This window comes from Astatotilapia calliptera, chromosome 22, assembly GCF_900246225.1.
Source record: "Astatotilapia calliptera chromosome 22, fAstCal1.2, whole genome shotgun sequence".
Taxonomy (NCBI): Eukaryota; Metazoa; Chordata; class Actinopteri; order Cichliformes; family Cichlidae; genus Astatotilapia; species Astatotilapia calliptera.
Genome location: NC_039322.1, coordinates 24147271 through 24170427, shown reverse-complemented (window position 1 = coordinate 24170427; position 23157 = coordinate 24147271). Strand labels below are relative to the sequence as shown.

At 41.5% G+C, this 23157-nt stretch overlaps 2 protein-coding genes across 14 annotated transcripts in view; both read right to left on the bottom strand.

The window, feature by feature from the left end:
- Positions 1 to 23157, bottom strand: part of LOC113014589 (ubiquitin carboxyl-terminal hydrolase 29-like) — a 264900-nt gene that overhangs the window by 177149 nt on the left and 64594 nt on the right. The window lies entirely within an intron of this gene.
- Positions 1 to 23157, bottom strand: part of LOC113014581 (regulating synaptic membrane exocytosis protein 2-like) — a 58727-nt gene that overhangs the window by 21239 nt on the left and 14331 nt on the right. For 7 of the 13 annotated variants that reach the window (XM_026156224.1, XM_026156212.1, XM_026156222.1 and 4 more), the window contains 19 exons: positions 22422 to 22656; positions 21897 to 22178; positions 13549 to 13616; positions 13311 to 13430; positions 13101 to 13200; positions 12870 to 12993; positions 12721 to 12767; positions 12520 to 12608; positions 12399 to 12434; positions 11486 to 11616; positions 11173 to 11344; positions 7797 to 7956; positions 6969 to 6992; positions 5215 to 5283; positions 4828 to 4963; positions 3033 to 3140; positions 1406 to 1453; positions 1227 to 1292; positions 1075 to 1134 (listed from right to left, as the gene is read on the bottom strand). In XM_026156224.1, coding sequence (XP_026012009.1) covers positions 1075 to 1134; positions 1227 to 1292; positions 1406 to 1453; positions 3033 to 3140; positions 4828 to 4963; positions 5215 to 5283; positions 6969 to 6992; positions 7797 to 7956; positions 11173 to 11344; positions 11486 to 11616; positions 12399 to 12434; positions 12520 to 12608; positions 12721 to 12767; positions 12870 to 12993; positions 13101 to 13200; positions 13311 to 13430; positions 13549 to 13616; positions 21897 to 22178; positions 22422 to 22656 — 2075 coding nt within the window. The remainder of the gene's footprint in view (positions 1 to 1074; positions 1135 to 1226; positions 1293 to 1405; positions 1454 to 3032; positions 3141 to 4827; positions 4964 to 5214; positions 5284 to 6968; positions 6993 to 7796; positions 7957 to 11172; positions 11345 to 11485; positions 11617 to 12398; positions 12435 to 12519; positions 12609 to 12720; positions 12768 to 12869; positions 12994 to 13100; positions 13201 to 13310; positions 13431 to 13548; positions 13617 to 21896; positions 22179 to 22421; positions 22657 to 23157) is intronic. The other 6 variants (XM_026156219.1, XM_026156223.1, XM_026156214.1 and 3 more) reach the window with 5 other exon arrangements.

The window sequence follows — 23157 nt, the reverse complement described above, 5'->3', positions numbered from 1 at the left end:
AGACTGCAGAATCCTGGGACAGAACCACCAATATTGATTAGTAGATCGCCTGCTCTACCTCTTGAGCTACAGTAACTCCTAAAAAGAAATCAGGGGCTGATACTTTTTCATGACACTGTATAAAGTGTCAATTCACAACAGTTGGCTTAAGGTGCTTTATGCTGTAAGGTTGAGATGCTACAATATTAGAGAGAAACCCTAATAACCAGACAATGCCTGGTGAGCAAACACTTGGCAACAGTGGGAAAGAAAACCTCCCTTTTGACAAGAAGAAAACTTAAACAGAACCAGGCTCAGGAAGGGGTAGCCATCAGGCCTAGGACCAGGTTTGGATTAGGGAAACAGGCCCCCCATTTACTTTTAAGATAAGACTCAAAACTTTCCTTCATAATAAAGCTTACAGTTAGGGCTGTATGCTAAATCAGCTCGCCAAAGACTCAAATCAGGCCCGCTGGGTGGCTTTCAAAAATGTGAAGAAGGACATAAATTTTGGACATTAGCTGTATTTTGTCTGTTTGAGTCTGTCAATTAACAAAATGTTTCCATTCCATCAATCTGGGCAATGAGGTCCCAGAACTTTTTCTTTTATTTTACACATTATCTTACAATTTAAGCCCTAACAGTCGTGTTGACAGAATTCTTTCATTTACTTTTTTTTTTTATAAATGTAGAAAAACTGAGATTTGTTCTTGAAATTTGAATCCCTTTTCTTACATTAAAATATCTCAGGGATAAAATGTGTAGTTAAGTTTATTACATTATTACATAGTAAGGCGAATTTCAGTGGTCCGGCCCACTGAAGATCAAAGTGGGCTATGTGTTGCCCATGATGAAAAGTTTGACATCTTTAAATTAGAAGGAAGTTCTTCATTCTCCACTGTTGCCAAGTGCTGCTCACAGGAGATCATCTGATTGTAGGGTTTTAATCTCTTGTATAGTTTTACCTAAAAATATAAAGTGATGTATTTAAAAAAAATGATCTGAATTTAATACATCTGTTCTTTACTGCCATAACTACTGGTCTGAATGTCCACCTTTCTAATAGTCAAACTGTTTAAATGTTCATCCATTTACCTCAGTAGTTCCTCATCGTAGGTGTCAGGCTCATAGGGAAAATCAGGGATGAAGTCCTGACTGAAGAACAGAAAGACGTCAGAACTGCAAAACATGATGAGTCTGAACCTGCCATCAACCTCTAACACTACATCCTAATTTCCAAGGCTCACCTGTAGTCATCACAGCTCCCATTGATGATGTGGTTTGTCCAGCTCTGGTTAGGGCCATTAAAATATCTTACACACAGAAAAGGATTACAAGACAGAAAAATACCCCACTTTCTTAGATCATTGCTTTTACTGTTGGTACTATGACTACTGCCACTGCTGGAATTCTGATAGAGAAGTACCTGTCATGGGAATCAAGTGAGTTGGCAAGCGACATCCTCCTCAATGGCCTTGTAAGTACACAGGGAGAAGCAGTGTCCAGTCAGAGAACCAGTCAGACCAGTACAACTGCTGTTCTACAACCAGTACTATTAACTGTACCACTAAGTGCTCTACAGGGACACTAAAACTAAATACTTATTATAACCTGGACCATAACTACTACTACAATCAATATAGGCAGTATAAGCAATACTACAACTCTAAGCTGTAATGTCAAAACCAGTTCAAAAGCAGAACTAAATGCTGCAGCACAAAAATATCTCTGTAACCCAGTACATCACCCAGTAAATTAATTTACTCCAACAAGATCTAACTGCTACTGTAGCCAGAAGCAGAACAACTAGTAGTAAAACAAAGAAAAGCACTAAATCTACTTCTAAAACCTGTACAAGGATCAGATGTCCAATCAAGTATGCAACCTGTTTCCTGATTCAAACCTGTTCAGCAGCAGCAGACAGGTGGGGTTTATCTGACTCTGACACACCTGCTGCAGTCCGACACCATGTTTACTGGTTATTCTTATTATTAGTTTGCAGATAAACAATATTACATGATGCAGGGTGCATGCTGATTAGCTGATGTCCAGATGACTCACATTGGGCATGTTCCTATGTGTTACCTAGGGATGGGTACTGGTATCGGTTCTGACATAAACGGTAGTAACCAGACCGAAAAGCAGCGCACATTTTGGTGCTTTATTTTGGTGCTTTTTTCCCCTGAGATGTCACACACTTTGAATTCTAGCCAATCATTTTACCTTTCCAAGGATAGTAGGCGGGCCCAGGTACGTACGTTCTTTTAGAGCAGAGCTACAGATTAAAAATGCCCAAAGCGAAGCGGTCAAAAGTCTGGCTGTACTTCACAGCAAAAGATGCAAACTCAGCAGCCTGCAACAAGTGCTTTAAGCTGATACTGTGCAAAGGAGGTAACACCTCACCTGGCGACGCATAGCGGGGGGTTTTAAAGCCGAAAAATGCACCGTATTTGATAGCTTGCTGCAAGAGCTCACACCGAGCACATCTACTACAGGTGTGGTGCCTGTTATTGGACCTGGAGTTAGCAACATCCCCCAAGAACCCGAAGAGTACAGTCCTGGCCCCTAGCCCTGCCAGTGTAGCAGAAATGATGAGGATGATGATGCAGCAGCAGCCGTTCTTCTCTGCGTGAGTAGCTTAATGTTGTTCGTGTGTAATTTACGTTGAGTAGGCTAACCACGTTATTACATTAATGCATATAAGGTGAACTAGCAAACACCGTCGTAGTTACATGCGGCTGTCTTCTTGTTTGATGGCAGATACTCCCTTCACCCTGGCAAAAAAGGCTAAAATGACCAAAGAAAAAGAGGGAAACAGCTAAACATGAGAGGTTTTTGGACAAAGTTTGTGTGTTTTTTTTTAATTGTTTAAGTGCGGCTTCCAGCCAAGCGTGATGTCATAAATCCCCTATAGCTGCTGAAAAGGCTAACATTGTTATCTTTTTACAAAAAAACAGCTGAACATGAGAGGTTTCATGTTTCAAAAATACCGGTTTGGTACTGGTATCGGATAAAACCTAAACGATACCCATCCCTAGTGTTACCATAGTTACCTGTTCGGGGTGCTGTATTGGCTGGCATCAGAGAATGCTCGGCTCAGTTTGGAGCCCCGCAGCAGCCGCACCGCGTCCTCCCGATATAACGGGTAAAGAGGGTTATTGCTGGCAACCAGATGTCAAAGGTCAGAATGGCAAGAACAGAAAAGTCTGGATAAAATGAGGATGATGCCTTTAGGAAGACCACTTCCTGTCTGGCTTCAAAAGCTTATTTGTTTAAAAATTCAAGTTCAAAGTTCAAGATAAAAACCTGTGAGTCATATTAAACCTTGAATACTAATGATTACACTTTTAAAGCAGTAAACCAGTGACAAAAAAATGCATAGCAAAAGAAACTGCCAGGAAAGGGAAGATAACAACTCGTGTGAGTTTTATGGCTGCCATCATGCCAGACCAACATAACTTTAGATTTGCTAATGTAGACATGAGAGCAATTTTGGATGGTGCTACAATTCTAGAGTGTGAAACAGCCGCGGACAATGCAAAGATTATTAACTTTCTTAGAAAACATCTAAACAACAGGGAAGGATGTTAACACATTCTTCACACATGGTCGAAGTCCCTGAGGTGACCAACAGTCTGAATGATATCAAGGACAGTCTGGATTTTTGGAAAATGCTGAAAGAGTTATGAGAGCCAAAGTACTTGGTAGAATCCGTCTTGATCAAGCTCGTTTTATCCAGTCAAAAATTCTGTAGTCATAGGAACACTAATATATTCCTTCCTCTTGAACAATATGGATTTAGCTACTAATGTTTTGGGTTTATTAGGCTTCTATTTGATAATGGACTGGTACTTATGTAGTGCATTTATACTCAATTTGAGCACTCAGAGCACTTTCTATTACAAGTCTCATTCATCCAGTCTCACACACACATTCATATAGTGCAACATTTGCTGAACATTTGGACTTCAGGTTGGCTGTAGCTTGAGAGGTAGAGCAGATCATCTAATAATTGTAAGGTTGGTGGTTGATCCCTGTCTGCTCTAGCCTGCATGCCAAAGCGCGTCGGGCAAGATACTGGAACATTCCGACGCGATCACTGCAGTCTGAATAGTAGGTAGAAAGCACGTCATAAGAACCACTTCGTTTATAATTTACAAGGAAATTTCAACCGACTGGAGTAGCTGGGGCATGAACCACCAACCTTTCGATTGCTCGACAACCTGCTCAACCCGATCCACAGCCGCTGATAATATAAAAACACTGGCATTATTTCCACAGCATTTTGACTCATGTAGACATACTGCACAGCTGCTGTTACCTGTTGGAGCAGTGATTTCCAAGGGATACAAATAGGACATATGCACTATAAGATAATGCTGCACACAGTAAATGATCACCTGGACAAAGTCTGAAGCACTTCATCAGACTCGATATCGCTTGAGAACAGCTGAGTTTTAATAGCCTAAACACGGTGTTACTTATTACAAACTTAATATTTGCATACAGTCACTCTTTTGGATAAGCTCAATAAGGATAGAGAAAGATGGAAATACATATTTATAACTTTATGGGGAAAGACCAATAAACTCACAATAAATTATCTCCAATAAGCTCTCACATGCAAGAATCTTTTCACGTACATGATAAGACAAATACTGTAGTTTGATTGCAGATTAAAGCATCAACTTGCTGTACTCCCAAATCTTCTCTGGTGGCATCTTTCCCTTTCTACCCTCACGTCCCATCTTGTTTTTCTAATTTTAGCTCTTCAGGTACCTTTTTTAGTTTCTTCTTCTGTTGTCATGTTTTGGGCCCATCTCAAATCCCCAACACACAGATACTTACCTGTGAGGAGGCGGCTGGCTCGGTGACCGTGACCTCATTCTGACCATGTCGGAACGGGAGCAGTGATTGGGAGAAATCACTTGCTCTGGCACTGAGAGGGTGGAGCTATGGAATTCGCGCCCATTCTGTCTGTAGTCTGCACACAGAGAAACAGAGCAGGAGTTCAACCATCAACCCTGACTCAGTTATTTTGTAATTTCAAGTTATGCAGTCACATTTATGTCATAATCCTCAAATGGTTTACCTTAAGCAGTTTGAGGAACTTATAAAATGATTAGATTCCCATTGTCTTACAGCAGCATGTTTTTAATCCACTTGAGCCAGTTAGTATTCTCTCCTGTATCCTTTAAAATGAGACTGCAGTGAATGATGGGATATGGAGTTTACCTGATATCACCCCAATGCCGTCTTCACAGTCATAATCTGAAAACTCGCTGTCACTGATCCTCTGAGACCCTGCAGATGGAGAGAGGGAGGACATTTAAGCCTGTAAGCAGCTCATCTGTAATCTTCTACAAGAAGGTCAACAAATCTAACACTCCAGACCGAACAGCCAGAGGACAAACCAGTTAACGCTGGAGCAATAAAAGACACATTCATCTGATATTACACACAGACTCCCTTAAACCTTTTACAACTCCTTGACCAGAACCTTTTCATCCACATCCACATCAGCCTTTAACAAATGCGTGAAATTTAACAGCAGTCAGAGTTTCGGACTGAATGCTGAAATTAATAATTTTCTGGCCACACAAAGGCCAGCATGTTTATACACAAATAAGATTTCTGCATTAGTCCCAAAAGTGAAGCAGAGTGGTCAGAGTTTGATGATAGGTGGCTGCATGAGAGATTAAGGTACTAGAAAGAGAACATTTATAGATGGCATCATGAGTGTGTATCAGTGTACCCAAATGAAGTCAACTTCCTGTTAAAGCATAAAAACATCCAAACAAAAGATCCAAGGAGGAAAGTAGAGATGAGTGTGTCACTTGCTCTCATCTTTTAAAGAGAAATGTGGAGCAATAAAACCCATCCAGCAAAGATCAGCTGGAAGAAAAATATAAAGAGCGATAGAACACCTGTGGGAATTTGAGCAGCACTGACCTCCTCCGTCCTGAGTTCATGCTCACGACTTTAATATGAGTCTCTCTGCAGAAATAAAGCTGGACATAACAACTGCATCACTGTTATAGAAATGATGCAGTGATCACTTCTGTTCTCTGATTTATTTTTCTGTTGTGAACTCCAGATCAGCGATGGGTCATATTTTGTTCCACGGGGCCATACAGTGCTATCAATAACATAAATGAAGTCCAACTCACAGGATAATTGAACTAAAACACAGTTACAGGTTACAATGGCAATACTGACAAAAAAAAAAAAAATCTGCCTTCGAAATTAAGCAACATTTTGACCAGCTGTCTGATATGTACCACTGGTTAGGTCATTGTAGCCGTTCACCTGAGGATTTCCAACCATAAAACTCCTCATAAAACTGTGTCTTAGTTGTTGTTTTTTTGTTTTAAGAAGTTGAATTAGGCTGACCATATGTTCATATATTCAACATCCTACACCTAGAACGTCCAATTGACTCCTCCTGGTACAACATCAAAGATCTCCCACAAGAAGATCCAGAACTCCCTTGAGAGATTTACCAATAATCCATTGAACAGTCTGTCCAGAACCTTTTCATGCACAGTTTGACATGTCTTCAAGTATTATATGGAACCCAATAACCTTCTGGATGCACTCGCTCTAATCAATCATTCCAGGATCCAGGCAGCTAGTTCTGTTCTAGTCCCTCAAAGATCAAACCCTAATCATCAAGTTTTGAGTAGCTGAGGTACAAATATTTCAAGAACTACGTCTCCCATGATTTGGCTACATAATATCTTTCATGAGAGCTTTCTGCCTGGTAAAATAACATTTAATTGCATCACTATGATATGATCAGGCAGGGCTATATTTGTGCAGCAATTATCAATCAATGACTTATTAAAACTATAAATACTAAATAGCACTTGAAATGGATAGCTTAGCATCACACAGGGAAATGCCATAGAGCTCACTCGTGCATGCACACACACACACACACACACACACACACACACACACACACACACACACACACACGTTTTTACCTGAGTTATAGTAATGACCTTTGTCTAGCAAAGCGTTGTGGATGATTTAAAATAAAGAAAAACAAATGAAACAAAAGAAGAAGAAGAAGAAGAAGACGTTAACAATAAAGCATAATAAACAAATAAAGAAATGAATGAGAGGACTGGTGTTGGATTGGATCTGCCAGAGGCCTGCTCTGCTGTGACTGGTTGTTAGGTTGTTGGACTAAACATTCACTGATGAAATAAGCCCAATCCAACATTCTTTCATTTTGAGCTCTTCTACAATTGACTTCAGGGGCATACACGTAGGAAGAGCCCAGCAGCAACGTGGCAAGCAGAGACCATCGTGTTAGTGAAGCAAAGTGACTGTATACCGAGGTTTTTTCTCCCTTTTTCTTTGCTACTACCCGCTGACTACCAACAGAAACAAAGGCTACCATTGATAGACATGTTAGAGGGTTTCAGCAACCAGAGGCTGGACTCTCCATTAAGTCTGCAAAAAGATGAATGTCAAGTTTTGGACTCCTTCACTCATTTGACTTTTGTCAATTTTTCGTTACAAATCTCAGAGTTCACCTTTCTTCTCTGACTCTATAACATGGTAAACCAGTTTGAACAAAACTTTAGCAACCGACTCATTTTCCAGTGATCAGAGCATGTATCAACTACAGTGAAATTACCAGTCCCAGCAGAGGAGAGCATCCCTCCAAATGATCCATCAAATAACATGTTGTTGTGTGAGGTTGTGACACAGGTTTGTTGTGTGTGTGCGCGTGCGTGCGTGTGTTTGTGTGTGTGTGTGTGTGTGTGTGTGTGTGTGTGAGTGAGAGAGAGTGTGTGTCTTACTCTGCAGCCTCCTGCTGCTGTGTGTGTGCTCAGCTTGCAGTCCCCTCCTCTGCAGGTAGGGGGAGGCTTTGGGCAGTGGCAGTGAGGAAACGTCATGAAGCTGCAGTTTGTACCAGTGAGGCTGATCGTCGAGCAGAGCAGACTCCATCTCTATCAGGATCTGACTCAGGAGAATGGATGCAAAACATACAGAGAACACTAAGAATATACAGAGTATGTAGAAAGGAGAACAAATAAAGAACTGGGAGCAAACACATGGACCTGTTTTAACATTTTCAGTGCTAATTAACACTAGAATCACAAAGGGGGTCACTTTGACCCCTTGGAATTTTCAAATTCTGTTAAATTAAAATTCCATCATCTCAGACTTCATGACTTTTCCGAAAATGTGTTTAATCATCTGTGAATTTAGGGGTGTGTGGGACAAGAAAAAAAAGATAAGATAAGATAAGATAAGATAAGATAGAACTTTATTAATCCCTCGGGTGGGTTCCTCTGGGAAATTCGACTTCCAAAAAAAAGCACAGCAACGACCGAAGTTACAGTTACAGAATTGTTATATATATATATATATATATATATATATATATATATATATATATATATATATATATATATATATATATATATGTATATATATATATATATATATATATATATATATATATATATATATACACACACACACACACACACACACACACACATATATATAAATACAGAGACAAATATAAATAAAATATACAAAGGGGATAAATAGAATAAATAGGAATAAAAAATAAAAATACAAGTGAATTGCACATTTCAAGTATTGAGTCTATTGCACTGTTGACTATTTACAAAAGTATTGCACAGTGAGGTGAAGAGGCACTACAGCTTAGTTGTTCCCCCCTCCTTTGTCCTCCTGTTTCCCCTCCCTCTCCCCTCCAGAGAGGAGTTAAACAGCCTGATGGCGTGTGGGACAAAGGAGTTTTTAAGTCTGTTAGTTCTTGTCTTGGGGAGAAGCAACCTGTCACTGAACAGACTCTTCTGATTCTTTACGATCACGATCACTTATATTCAGAACTGCAGAGGACGTTATTCTGACCCCAATAAGTAATGTAAGACAACAAGTCACACTGGGTTGCCTAGCAACATGCATCATTTATTGGTATTTTGATATGTAGGCTGCAATAAGATGAACCAGTGCTAGGGATCTATAGTTCAATAAAAACTGAATAATTACTGCAGGACTGAACAGTAGGAATGGATAACGGTATCCGGTGCCATTATTATCTAACATAAACGGTAGTAACCAGACCGAAAAGCAGCGCACATTTCGGTCCTTTTTTCCTGAAATGTCATACACTTTGGATTCTAGCCAATCATTTTACCTTTCCCAGGATAGTAGGCGGGCCCAGGTACATACGTTCTTTCAGAGCAGAGCTACAGATTAAAAATGCCCAAGGCAAAGTGGTCAAAAGTCTGGCTGTACTTCACAGCAAAAAATACAAACTCAGCAGCCTGCAACAAGTGCTTTAAGGTGATACTGTGCAAAGGAGGTAACACCTCGAATCTGATGAAACACCTGGCGACGCATAGCGTTTTCTTAAAAGTTGAGAAATGCACCGTATTTGATAGCTTGCTGGAAGACCTCACACCGAGCACATCTACTGCGGGTGTGGTGCCTGTTATCGGTTGATGATGATGGCAGCAGCAGCCGTTCTTCTCTGGGTGAATAGCTTACTGTTGTTTGTGTGTAATTTAAATTGAGTAGGCTAACCACGTTAGCCTATCGTCTGGCTGAGTGGTGCGACAGAAACAACCTTCTGCTTAACACTGAGAAGACCAAGGAGCTCATCGTGGACTACAGGAGGAATGCTGACCCACATCCACCCATCTACATTAAGGGGACGGCTGTGGAGCGTGCGAGCAGCTTCAAGTTCCTGGTAGTCCACATCTCCGAGGATCTCATCTGGACGACCAACTGCTCCAAGCTGGTCAAGAAGGCTCACCAGCGCCTCTTCTTCTTGAGGACTCTGAGGAAGAACCACCTGTCCTCAGACATCCTGGTGAACTTCTATTGCTGCACCATCGAGAGCATCCTGACCAACTGTATAACAGTCTGGTACGGGAACTGCTCTGCCTCGGACCGGAAGGCGTTGCAGAGGGTCGTGAAAACTGCCCAGCGCATCGCCGGAGCACCACTTCCTGCCATAAAGGACATCTACAGGAAGCGGTGTCTGAAAAGGGCTGGGAAAAATCATCAAAAACCCCAGTCACCCATCACATGGACTCTTCACCCTCCTGCCCTCTGGGAGGCGCTACAGGAGCCTCCGGACTAAGACCACCAGGTACCGGAACAGCTTCTTCCCCACAGCTGTCAGACTCATGAACTCTGCCTCCTGACATCTGACCCACGTTAACACATGGACTGGACATACACACACCCGCAACCACCTACACACACACACACACACACACACACTGGACAACTGTACCCTCAAAGACACAATAATAACATGGACTGAACCACCACTCACAACCACTAGCACTATATATAGCCTCTGTAGAAATTATCCACATATCTCACTTATCTTAACTGCACTACTGTATAATTCTGTGTAAATAATCATTCTGTACATACGATAATTTTTAATCCTACAACTGTTTATAACTTGCATAGTTCACATTTCTGTATAACTGTATAGCTCAGATTTCTGTATAGTTTTTCATACTTATATCCTGTTCATAGCCTGTACATACCTATAGTTATAGAATATTCATAACATACTTCATACCGTGTACATTATAACATACCATAATAGACCCATTTCTGTAATATACTTACATATCTATATTATTGCTAATATATATTGTAATATATCTATATCACTAAAGCACTTCTGGATGGATGCAAACTGCATTTCGTTGCCCTGTACCTGTGCATGTGCAATGACAATAAAGTTGAATTCTATTCTATACCATATATATAATGTTCTTCCTCTACCCCCCCCCCCCATTTTTGCACATGTCGAGGAGCGTGTCAGGTTACATTTCACTGTGTGTTATACTTGTATAACTATGCATGTGACAAATAAAGAACCTTGAACCTTGAACCTTATAGCTGCAGAAAAGGCTAACATTGTTATCTTTTTACTTAAAAACAGCTAAACATGAGAGGTTTTTGGACAAAGTGTGTGTTCTCCATTCTTTAAGCACCGGTTCGAGTACCGTTTAAGCACCGGCACCATTTCAAAAGTACCGGTTTGGCACCGGTATCGGATAAAACCTAAGGCAAGGCAGAGTAGGTCAGAACTGAACTGTTAAAGGTTCTTAGTTTAATGAGTTTTCCCCATATCCTCTCCATTGTTCTGTATTGTTCATGGGTTCTCACCTCTCCCAAGAACTGGCTCTCCTCCTCTCGGACTCGAGCCTGGTCCCAGACTGTCAGCTCAAGCATTCGCTCTCTGAACTCACGTCGATGGACCGGAGAGTACATGAAGGTTTGGTTCCACCGAGGTTCCAATGACTTCTTCACTGTCTTTGTCCTCCGCTTACTCTTATCACTGTTAAAGGAGGAAGGTACAACTAACAGCCAATCACAGAGAATAGTCCACTACTGTTTTAAAGGATATCAGAAGTTCTACAGTTTTACTTTTCAAGGAACCTCTAAGCCATAAAATACTGGTCTTTGATTGCTTTTTCACCTTCTATCTGGCAGGAAATAGATCTTGACGTATGGGTTCCGGGGTCGGCCGTCATCCCGAGCAGGAAGTTCTTTGGCTCCAAGAACGGTGACAATCAGTTGGTGGCCGACTTTATCATACCATAGCTTCACCTGTAGAATACCCACAACATCATCATTAGGACACCATAGTAATACAGAAGAAGCCTGGAGAACAACAAAAAAGGACCAAAGAAAAGAAGCTCCAGTCATCAGCAGGAGATACCCTGCAGAAAAGTTTTGTTAGCAGAGCAGACCGAAAGCACCTACAAATTCAAACAGACAATATAACCAATTACCAGCTGAGCCCAGTGAAACACCAGGTGATTGCTACAGAAAACCCAGAAAACCCAGTAAGATGATAACCAAAAGGGGACATGAAGAAAATTGTATCAACCCATAACTGTAATGGAACCCCAAGGAACAGCAACAGAGTCAGGACCCCTGGAAGGAACCTTAGAGAGTTTTTACAAAGCAAAAAGTAGAGGTACAAAACAGAATCACAAAACTGCAGGGGAGCCTTAGCATGAATACATATTGAAAAATAGTTATGGAACACAGCTAAAGGAGGCAAAATTCTTTGGAAGAGCAAAGGACCCTACAGACAAGAACAGTGCTAACAGAACTATACTGTAAAGTTCTCATATTTATACTACACTTTTTTACTCTTACCGACCGCTCAAAGTACTTTAACTACAAGGCACATTTTAGAACTGTCTCTAGCCACATAAGCTGAATCATTTACAACAACAATGGATACCCTCAGAACCACTAAAACCAGAAACTTGGAGTACTTTGTTCTGCTTCTTCTGTGATACATTTATCTACAGCCTAAAAGACTACACTACAGAGTAAATAAAGATGAACATGCACACGCCGTCCTTTTCAATTTTTACCTGAATCCGGGGAACCAGAGGTTGCCTGTCCACAGTCTGAAAACACACATCACCATGGAAATGCTATTAACTGACTGCTGAGTGGCTGTGTTCTGATGCAGTGCATGCTGGGTAAACTTACCGAGACCTGTCCAGACAGAACACTGGGGCTCATTGGAGATGTGACAGAGATGGATGGGCCAACTTTCTGAGAGTCAAAGGAACTGGAACCTGAACATTAAATAGACCAATTCTGAGTCAGCAGGAACTTTGTCCACTATCAGATCTATGGAAGTTCTTAATGAACAGGACAGATGTAGTTTTTGTTTTTTTATAGACTCACTGGAGTTCAGCTGGACATGGGCACTCTCTACTGATCTGGAAACATCTCTGAAGAACATAGAATCAGCAACAATCTGTTACTATGATGTCCTAAGAGAAGAGAACAACCTCAGAAATATTTTCTGCCTCTCAGCTTGATCAGAGACCCACCCTATTGGTCGACACACCACCAGCTCCACCTGTGGTTCTTGTTTGGAGTCCAGGATGATGTTGTAGACCTCATTAAATGTGGCTCCTTGAAGAACCCGACCGTTCCACTCCAGAACCTGATCTCCTAAAGAAGAAAAGATAACATTGTAGAGTCCATCTAATTCAGTTTTAGCAACCTCTGACTCAGTGAACAAAGTAACTAAGACCTATCAGGAAAATCAGTGTGTTTACCTGGTCTCAGGTGACCCACAGTGTCAGCCAGACTACCTTTCTTCACCTTAGTGATGAAAGCACAGAGACGACCAGACTCTGTCATCTTTCCACCGACAACCTGCAAACACACAGCACCAAACTGTATTATCAAAAGAGGAGAATGAAGAGAAGAATAGTGAAAGAAATAGTAAAAAGAAAAGGCAGTAGAACAAAGCAGAAGAAGGCCACCTTGAGTCCCAGGAGTGCTCCTGTATCTGCAGGAACAATTCCGTCCTTCATCCTCTTGTTCAGTAGAATTCGACCAATCAGACGCTCTCCATCCTTGGAGGGTTGCCATGTGACTGGCTGCTGATGATTCACAATGGGAAACACATGGTTACTTAACAATAACAGCAACCAACAACAGTTCCGCATTCAGAACAGGGTTTGTTTGATGGATTACTGACAAGGCAGGGCGTCAACTCACCATAGACATGGGAGCAGGCTCGCCATGCCAGGAACCATGATCCCACCACTGACTACTGTCCATGTCTCCTAGCAACCAGAAGAGGTTAAAGGTGTTTTAAAACACATACACACATGTCTTTGGCTTGTAGGAGGAAGTGGGAGTATCCAGAGAGAAGCCACAAATGCACAATGTGAACCTGCAAAATCTACACAGGAAGAACTTTTGTGGGGGTCAATCTTTTGAGGATGCCAACGATCACATTGTTGAGTGAGAAGACAGATATTTGAAAGGAGTAAAAGAGGCCATCTATGTTCACTGTGAATGACCATCTTTGAACAGAGAGGATGGCTTATTACACCGTCTGCTATCTACAATGCATTCTGAGATCCTTCCCAGTCACACTGAGCCACGCCTTTCTTTACACCTTGTCTCATGTGATGAGGCACATGGTAAATGCCTCATTAACGACCCTTCTAAGGGACAACCCCGCTCTAGGGTTTAAGACCAATAACCGACGATAGATGGTATATTTGCCCAGGGGCAGACTTTTTGATGGGGAGAGCATATATTCGTGCATGGAGTGATTTGTACATTTAGAATTTATACATTTTGTTTAGAGGGAATATTTTACCTTCCTTACCTTTCTTTTCTACTTTTTGGACTATTCATTTATCTATTCATTTGAGATGCGCCAAATCTAACAAAAGACTTAAAGCTATGTTTGCTGGAAGAGACATTTTGATTTTTAACATACTTTTTGTTTAATTTTGTGTTTGTTGTTTGGTCGAGCGTGTACGACAGATAAACACTGGAATGTGTAAACAAAGTTATAGTGGCAAAACAAAGCCAGTTTCTCTTTGTTTTCCTTCCAACCATTGTGTGGATTTTAATTAAATAAAATGTTTGGTTTTTTTCTGAACATAGGCTACTGCCTTTCTTTCTTTCTGTTATGAGTTTGAGTAAATGAATTGCAGCATTTGGGCACACTCTGAGGAGGGTGCATTTGCTCGTAGCTGGAAGACGGTGCCGTTAAAACAGTTCTATTATTTTTTCCCTTGACTGCTTCTCTTAACTTTAACCAATAGTATTAGCAAAGTTACTCTTGGGCAAATAAATAAATAAATCGCTCTTGTATAAACGATTAGCGAAAGGCTCAGCCTATTGTTGATGGTCGATAAATTTTACCAGTTGCCCAACATCACCTTGGACTCTCCACCGTTTGGTTTTAGAAATGAAGAAGCCTCTCAAATGAAACGTCTTCAAAGAACTTTAGGTCCAGTTGAGGTTTTTTCCAAGCTCCTTAGACTCCTCATGACCTGCATGCAACCTACACAGACATCCTCTATGTACATTAACACCAACATGAAAATTGCTGAATAACGTTATCAATCAGCTGCTCAACAAGCTGAGGTTTTTGGCACCAATTATGGATCATCAACAGGAAGAATAGGAAGAACAGTTAACCTGCTGTAACCACACTTACTTACACGTCAATTCTCGGTTCTGGATGAGCAGAACAAAATGATGCGGCTGTAAACAGCCCATCCCTCAAAATAATCAAAATTTGATTTAAACTGTTAAAGCAGCAACTCTTCACATTAAGCAGAGCTGGTTTTAAGCAAACCAGGATGTCAATCATGTAGCAGCTCACCTGGTTCACCATCCATCACAATTCACAGATTTTGTCTGTGAAAAGAAAAATATGACCTTGAGTCATTATGGCCATTGGCCATTATGTGACCATAAGAAGTTTCACTAAAATCTGAACAATCCTCTAGGAGCACAATCGATTCTTGTGAATTATGGATGCACGGACTCTTCATTAGTCGTTAAAACAGAGGCACTAAAAATGACTGGTTAATAAACCTGAACAAATTCAACAATGGATAGATAAAAAATTAATTTAGTTTCAAACATCACCAGCATTGTTTTGAAAAGAATCCTTTGCAAAATGAACCCATGGACCTGAGCACAGAATGGATTTCCTCCTTTGTGCTGTATGAGGCTCCTTCTGCTTTTATTTCAATCTTCAGCAGTGAAATGCAGCTGCATCATCTTCACATTTGCTCTCTGAATGTTCCTCCTGGTCTTCATGTGAAGCTGTGCTGCATATGTGGACAAACATGCTATAGTCTGAATGCCTGAAGATACTTGACAAAACTAATCAGAACAGCCAAATCAGAACAGTAACACCAGATCACTGAAACGTCATATTTATCTCCAACAAAATGTCAAAACATGTTGATGTGTGTACTTGTAATCATAGTTCTCCAAGTTACATAGCTTTCAAATGCTTCACTCACAGGTCCGCCTGCACGCCATGAAGGACAAGGAGGAGGCTTCAGGTGAGCAAGAGGAAGATGAGAAAGAACCTGTAATCCATGTAGCAGCCTCTCCTCCTCCTCACTAGGTTTCTGTGTGCTGTTTGTCCCGAGCACTGCCTGCAGGTTGCAGAGCAGTTCATTCCTGTCAGTAATGAGATTATTGGAGTCCAATTGTCAAGTGCATGTTTGTGCCTTCAGTACTTACAGTTAGTTTGGAGAAGACCCGAAGTTGATAGAGGGGATCAACTTTGGGGGACTACTGCTACATTAACCCCCGCCCCCTTTCCCCCACCTTTCCACCAGATTAGAGTTGCTGAAACAGATGCCCAAAAATCCAGAAATTTTGCAGGTAATCACCAGAAGTCTAGCTCAGCAGCATAAACAGTCTGCTGGTTAAGGACCCCGCTGTATTGTGTGGTCACACACGAGCAGGTTAGTCTAGCGTGGCGTTCTCTCCTGCAGTCTGAGCTTCTATTCTTACATCTCTGCAGTGACTCTTGATAATCCAGACTCTCCTCTTTTAATCCTATTGAAGTAGAGCAAAGATGGTGATTTGGAGGTCCGACAGCACTAGAGCGGCAGTCTCATGCGCTCTAATCTGGATCAGATTGTCAAACGATGTCTCCAGGATCTTTCAGAGTTCTCCAGGAATGGAACCATCAATTTTGGTGGCGAATGTGCTGGTTTTTGTTTTGGTCTAGGTGTTCTCAGAGTGACGGTAGCAGAGATTCTGTGCTACTTAGTCTCTTCAAGATTTAAGGGGAGGAGCCAAAAGTCATATGAGCGAATCAGAGCTCATGATCTCTGACCAGGTGATTTGTGGCCCAGTAACATAAATGCAACAGATTAACTCGTCAGCATGATGTCTGATTTCCTGAGAGGGGCCATCACTTTTCACTACAGCACAGGTCAGAGTCACAGGAGCTTTAATAACAGAGAGCAACCCCTTCTGGACCTCTTTAGAGCCAGAACACATGACAGACCCTAAAAAGTACAATTTAACCAATATAATAATATAATGACCAAATCACAGAGAACCCTTCAAAGGTACAGAAATTATATCATTGTTATTCCATCCTCAAAACTTTCTAGAGCAGGGGTCGGCAACCCTAGGCACGCGTGCCACAGTTGGCACGCGAAGGGTTAACTGATGGCACAACCATAGCTGGACTGGCCATCGGGCATACTGGGCATTTGCTCGATGGGCCAATGATTTTTTTTTTTGTAACGGTATAAACAATGAAAGGTGGTGGATTGGACAGATGCTGGCCGGTGTGTAAAAATAACTCAGTTGTTTGGTGGTGGCTATGGTGGAGCTTCCACAGATTCAGTAAAATTAACAAGTGGTGGAGGCCAGCAGGTGGATGAGGGAAGGGGAGGCAGGAGGAGCAGAGACCCGAGGCGGCTGCCGGTCCGAGTGTCAGGTGAACTGAACTTCAGGTAAGAAGTTATGACCTGCAGTCTATCTGGGTCAGATATAAACCAAGTTTAGGTGGAGTTTATTTTCGTTGTGCTGACTTTTTACAGTCAGTTACAATAACTAGCTAGCATGACGGAGTTTCTATACAGCTGGGTCGGTGCTATGATGTTACTGATAGTGAACTTTATTTTATTCATAAGATTAGTTAGTAGAGTTGCCAACCGTCCCGTAAAAAGACGGAATCGTCCCGCATTCAGAGAAATTATTACGTGTTTCGTGTTGAGCTGAGAAGGGACGCAGTTTGTCTAGGATGGAAAAAGACACAAAGGTGGAGTTATTCTGTCTTTACGCTGCACAGCTGCCTCTTCTTCTCTCATTCTCTCCCCCTCTCCTGTTGCTACTTTAATCATGAAACTGATCAATGATCAGCTGATCGGCTTTTCTCTCTTGTTTGTTTATTGCCCACTTTATGCCAGAAAGCGGAAACCAGCAGATGTTGCGCTAAACAACAGCAGCACGTTTAAGCTTGATCAGATGTTGTTAGAATTTATTTAATATCAATTTCTACTATCAGCTGAGGTTTGCTGGAGCCACAGCTGTAAAACCTGCTGGTCATGATATCGGTTTGTATATCTGGTGAGAGGGAAACATGAAGATGAAACTAGGAGATGTCCTTACTGAATCATCAGAGCTGAACAGTGATGGAGAAACAGGTTTACCTTTTAGGTGACATGAATGGGTTGAAGGGAAGTTATGAACTGTTTCTGAGAGACAAATAACACCAATATCATTTTCTAAGTAGCTGACAAGCTGGTAACTGTGCAGGGGTGGATCTAGCAAAGTTTTGCCAGGGGGGCCAGGTAGGGCATTAACAGGGAGAGGGGGGCACAAAGAAATACTTTCTTATTCTCATTTAAAATGTCTGGCTGTTATTAAATAATTATCTGAAGCTTACAACCAAAGTTTTTATCTGACGTACAATGTATAGAAATCATACATATACCAACAAGACTGTACATCACTGTCACAACAGCGTTTGTTTTCATTCAAAGGCTTTATGGCTTTAATACCTGGTGGGCCGGTCTTTAGTCAAAATGCCCGGGCTGGGTTTTTTTTTGTCCCAGTCCAGCCCTGTGCACGACACGCAGTGAATTAATCTGAGAAGGTGCATCAAAAAAATAAATGGCTGCGCCAGCGGTGCACATCGCAAATCAGCTTGCATAGACACATTAGTTGTGTCTCTTCTTAATGACGGTATCTTAGCTAACAACCCAAACTACCAGATTCAACTTGTAATTGGCTAAAAATAACTTAGCCTACTGGTGAGAGGGACATTGTTAGCTTTCCACATTCCAACACTTCAAAAGCTTCAGGAGCTTTCCGCTCAGCACAGCATCAGCACCACAGAGATACACGGATACATCCGTAGACTCGAGACAATGCATTTTTGGGACTTTCAGGTTTATGAATGGTTTATGACCAATGTTTTATTTTCTGAACAAACCAGAAATCTATAATGAGCAGCTAGATTTGTCTCGCATTAACTGGCTCAGTTAATGCCAGTTAATGCAACAAACAGCTGGAATCCATAGCTGTGTGTTCATGGAGCTGCATTTTCACCTGCTGGACATCACTACCTGACAAGTTTAACTGTCTTGAACATTGCAGAGGCCTTATTGACAGTATTTTGCTCTACATATCTGTGTGAGCAGATTTTCTCTCACATGAGTGTCCTCAGGTAGCCGTCTGAATGCTGGACACTCTGAGACCTGTGTCTCTGAGTGGGAGACCAGAGATCATATTAACATGTGTATCTCTGTATTAACAGACATGCCATATTGGCCCAGTTTATTTTTCTTATCAGTGTTGTGAGGAGACCATAAATAGCATTTGTATTTTCTGTTGTACAGTTCATTTGCTATTATGGATAAAAAGTGTCTTCACACATTCATTCCTTTCTTTCTACTTGGGATTAGGGATATCTGGTGACATCTGCATCCAACTGACAGGGAGTACTCTTTTTTTCTCTAACATCCATCACACCTTTCCCCAAATATTTCTAGCCTTTTAGTTTGGGATTCAATGAAGGCCTATCTCCGAGGACAGATTATTTCATACACAGCTAATATGAAGAGGGTAAACTTAAAAGAAGGGCAAGAATTAGCCGATAAAACAAAAGACTTAGTCCATCACTATGCACACAATAAGGACTCTGAGATCTTCAAGAAACGTACTGAACTCCAAACCAAATTTGAACTTCTTTCAACTCATGCTGTGGAGAGGCAACTCTTAAAGAGTAGGAGTACATTTTTTTGTGCATGGAGAGAAATCAGGCAAACTCCTAGCTGACCAAATAATGGGTGTAAAGCCACGTCAGTGTATAACTGCCATTAACTCAGATGACGTGCTCGTTACTGATCATGCCAAAATCAATGACACATTCAGGGAATATTATATGAAGCTTTATTCCTCTGAATCTCCCACCAACCACTCACTAATCACAAATTTTCTTAAAAGCTTGGACTTTCCTGACCCACAGAGAGATCTTGGATGCGCCATTTTCCAAAAAAGAGATTTGCGCTGCAATTTTCTCTCTACAGTCAGGGAAGTCCCCTGGCCCAGACGGCTTTTTGGTAGAATTTTTCAAATCATTTGCCCCACAGCTTGTACCTCTACTCCACTCGGTTCTATCTGAAGCATTCACACAGGGCAAACTGTGCGTCATACAGGCCAATTTCGCTTTTGATGTGGACTTTAAGATCCGAGCTAAAGCGCTGGCCCACAGGTTGGAAAGGGTCCTGCCAGCAGTCATATCTGAAGATCAGTCTGGCTTTGTTAAAGGGCGCCACCCCTTTTTCAACATCCGACGCCTTCTTAATATCCTGCACACGCCGTCCAAGGACACTCCAGAATGTGTTCTTTCCCTTGATGCGGAAAAAGCATTTGACCGTGTAGAATGGAACTATCTATTTGCTGTGCTGGAAAGATTTGGGTTGGGTCCCAACTTCATCTCATGGATCAAGTACCTATACTTGTCCCCTGTTGCGTCTGTTTGCACTAATAGCCAGAAATAAAAACCATTCTAACTTAAACGAGGCACACGTCAGGGTTGCCCCCTTAGCCAGTTGTTATTTGATCTAGCTATTGAACCCTTAGCAATGTTTTTTCGAAGCAGTAAACTTGTCCAGAGTATACAAAGAGGTCAAACTGAACACAAAGTCTCTCTCTATGCTGACGATTTATTGCTTTTTATTTCAAATCCAAATACTTCCCTACCGTCTATATTGTCACTACTCACGTGTTTCAGTCAAGTCTCTGGTTATAAATTAAATCTGTCCAAGAGCAAACTTTGTCTACTAAATGAAGAAGCGTTTCCAATAGGTTTGTTGGGTTTCCCCATCAAAGAGCAGTTCACCTACCTGGGTATTACAATTACAAGAAAGTATAAACAACTTCTTAAAGCCAACATTTTTACACTATTGAAGAATGTCAAACAAAGCCTTCAACAGTGGTCACCCCTGAACACAACTCTGGTCGGATGAATTAATTCAATTAAAATTAATATCCTTCCTAAATTCTCATACTTATCTTTACCAGTCTTCATCCCCAAGTCTTTCTTTATAACTCTAGATTCTATAATCTCCTCTTATATTTGGAAGGGTAAACGATCTCGAGTAGCTAAGATGCATTTACAGAAACCTAAGATTGAAGGGGGTCTGGCACTCCCCAACTTCCGCTTTTACTATTGGGCTGCCAATATTCGGTCCCTGACCTACTGGTTACAGTCTGGGGAGGGTGTGGGCCCCACCAGCTGGCTGGCAATGGAATTAGACTCAACTCAGGGTATTTCTCTTGCCTCCTTTCTGGGTTCTTCTCTTTCTTTATCCATTGACAACTTTACATCTAATCCGATAATTCGGCACTCCCTCAGGGTGTGGGCACAGTTAAGGAGACATTTCAATCTTAATCATTTTTCACTTCAAAGCCCCATCCTTTCAAACCACCTATTCCTCCCCCCAACTTTGGACAACTTGTTCCAGGTCTGGTTTAGAGCAGGTATTATTTTCTTTAAAGATCTCTTTATATATAATAAACTAGCATCATTTGATCAGCTGGCAGGAAAATACAGTCCTCCCACAACTCACTTTTTTAGATACTTACAACTCAGAAATTTTTTGCAATCCCACCTCTCCAATTTTCCAGAAGCTCCAGCTGCTAATTTACTGGACAAGCTCCTTAATTTGCAACTATCAGGCAAAGCTGTAATGTAGCTGTAGTGGTGGTATAGCTAACTTCTGTGTGGTTTTTTCCCTCTTTTAGTTTTTTTTTTCTTTTTTCACGTCGAGAGGAAAACAATGTTCCAACATGAGAAGTTCTGTTTAGTATTCATTGTAAACAGCTTGTGTTTTCCGTCTTCTTTTTTTCTTTGTAAACTATATCTACAAATACTCAATAAAAATATTTTGAATAAAAAAAATAACCACTTGATCACGGGTCAGAGAATACACTTTTCTCTCTCGTGACCAGTGGCTGTATCATATCCAGCGCGACAAACAACTCTCAAGCAATGTGCACACATGTAAGAAAAATGATTGACTGGCTGTTAGCATGTAGCCACTTACTGTCAGGCTCATCAGCGCTAGTGTACTCAGGTGTGGTAACAAGATCCTCCTCTGAGCTGCTAAAGCTGCCAATCACGTGCATCTTCCCTACATGCCGACTCCTCTGTGCTACATTCTCAGTGGCTGGCTTCCTCTTCAGGGTTGAGCTTGGGTCCAGTAGTTGTTGTGATAATGGGCTGTGACGGGAATATGTTGGGCTTATGTGAGTGGTTGCACGGTCCACAGAGTATGACCTCTGACCTCCAGATTTGACCAATCCCAGAGGCAGATTCTGACGAAGAGCTGAGAATGAAACGAGTAAAACCGATCACAGCCTGCTAATAAATGGTAAATGGCCTGCATTTGTATAGCGCTTTACTTAGTCCCTAAGGACCCCAAAGCGCTTTACACTACATTCAGTCATTCACCCATTCACACACACATTCACACACTGGTGATAGCAAGCTACATTGTAGCCACAGCTGCCCTGGGGCGCACTGACAGAGACAAAATAAGATGTGAGTAGATGGGCGGACATGCCCTTACCTGAATGCCTCATGGTCAGGTGGTCAGGCTCTGGGGTTGCCAGGGAAACATCACTGTGGCGGCGCTGGTGGCGGACCCTGCCTACCTGAGCTAACATCCTCATGGTTTCTTCACTTGGTTGTGTCTTCACTGGGTATCGGGCAAGGTTTGGGTCACTACGGTACCGTGCCTGAAACTCCACTTCCTGTTGTCGCCGCAGCTCAAGCTCATCCTGACGTTGGTCTAGAGGGTGATCCTGAGCCAGGAGGTGAGAAAGGTGAACATTATCATCATCATCAGTTTGGTAAGCCCTGAAGCCTGCTATGTTTATCACAGCTCAACTGTCATTCATAGCACGACTTAACCATCAATAAATGAAATTAATTAAATCATTAAGAAAAAACTATTAAACTAGTGAAAAATAGTTAAAACATTTAATTAATTGCTTTTGGCAAACAGAATGGTTCTTTTATAGCACGTTGTGTACTCGGGGAGTGCAGAAAAATGCTATATGACAACCAGTCCATGTAACAAAGACAATCGTATGAATGAATTTAATGAATGGGTGTCAGTGGCATGTTGTATAAAGTCCTCAAACAGAATGAAAAGCGCTATATGCCTCAACATGCCTCATTCTCCCATTCATAGAAGCACTTTTTTAATACTATGCAGTGCTTTCTATCTAATATTCACACACATTCACACTCTGATGGATGCACTGGAGAGCAACTTTCCCAAAAGTTATTTGGAACGCAGT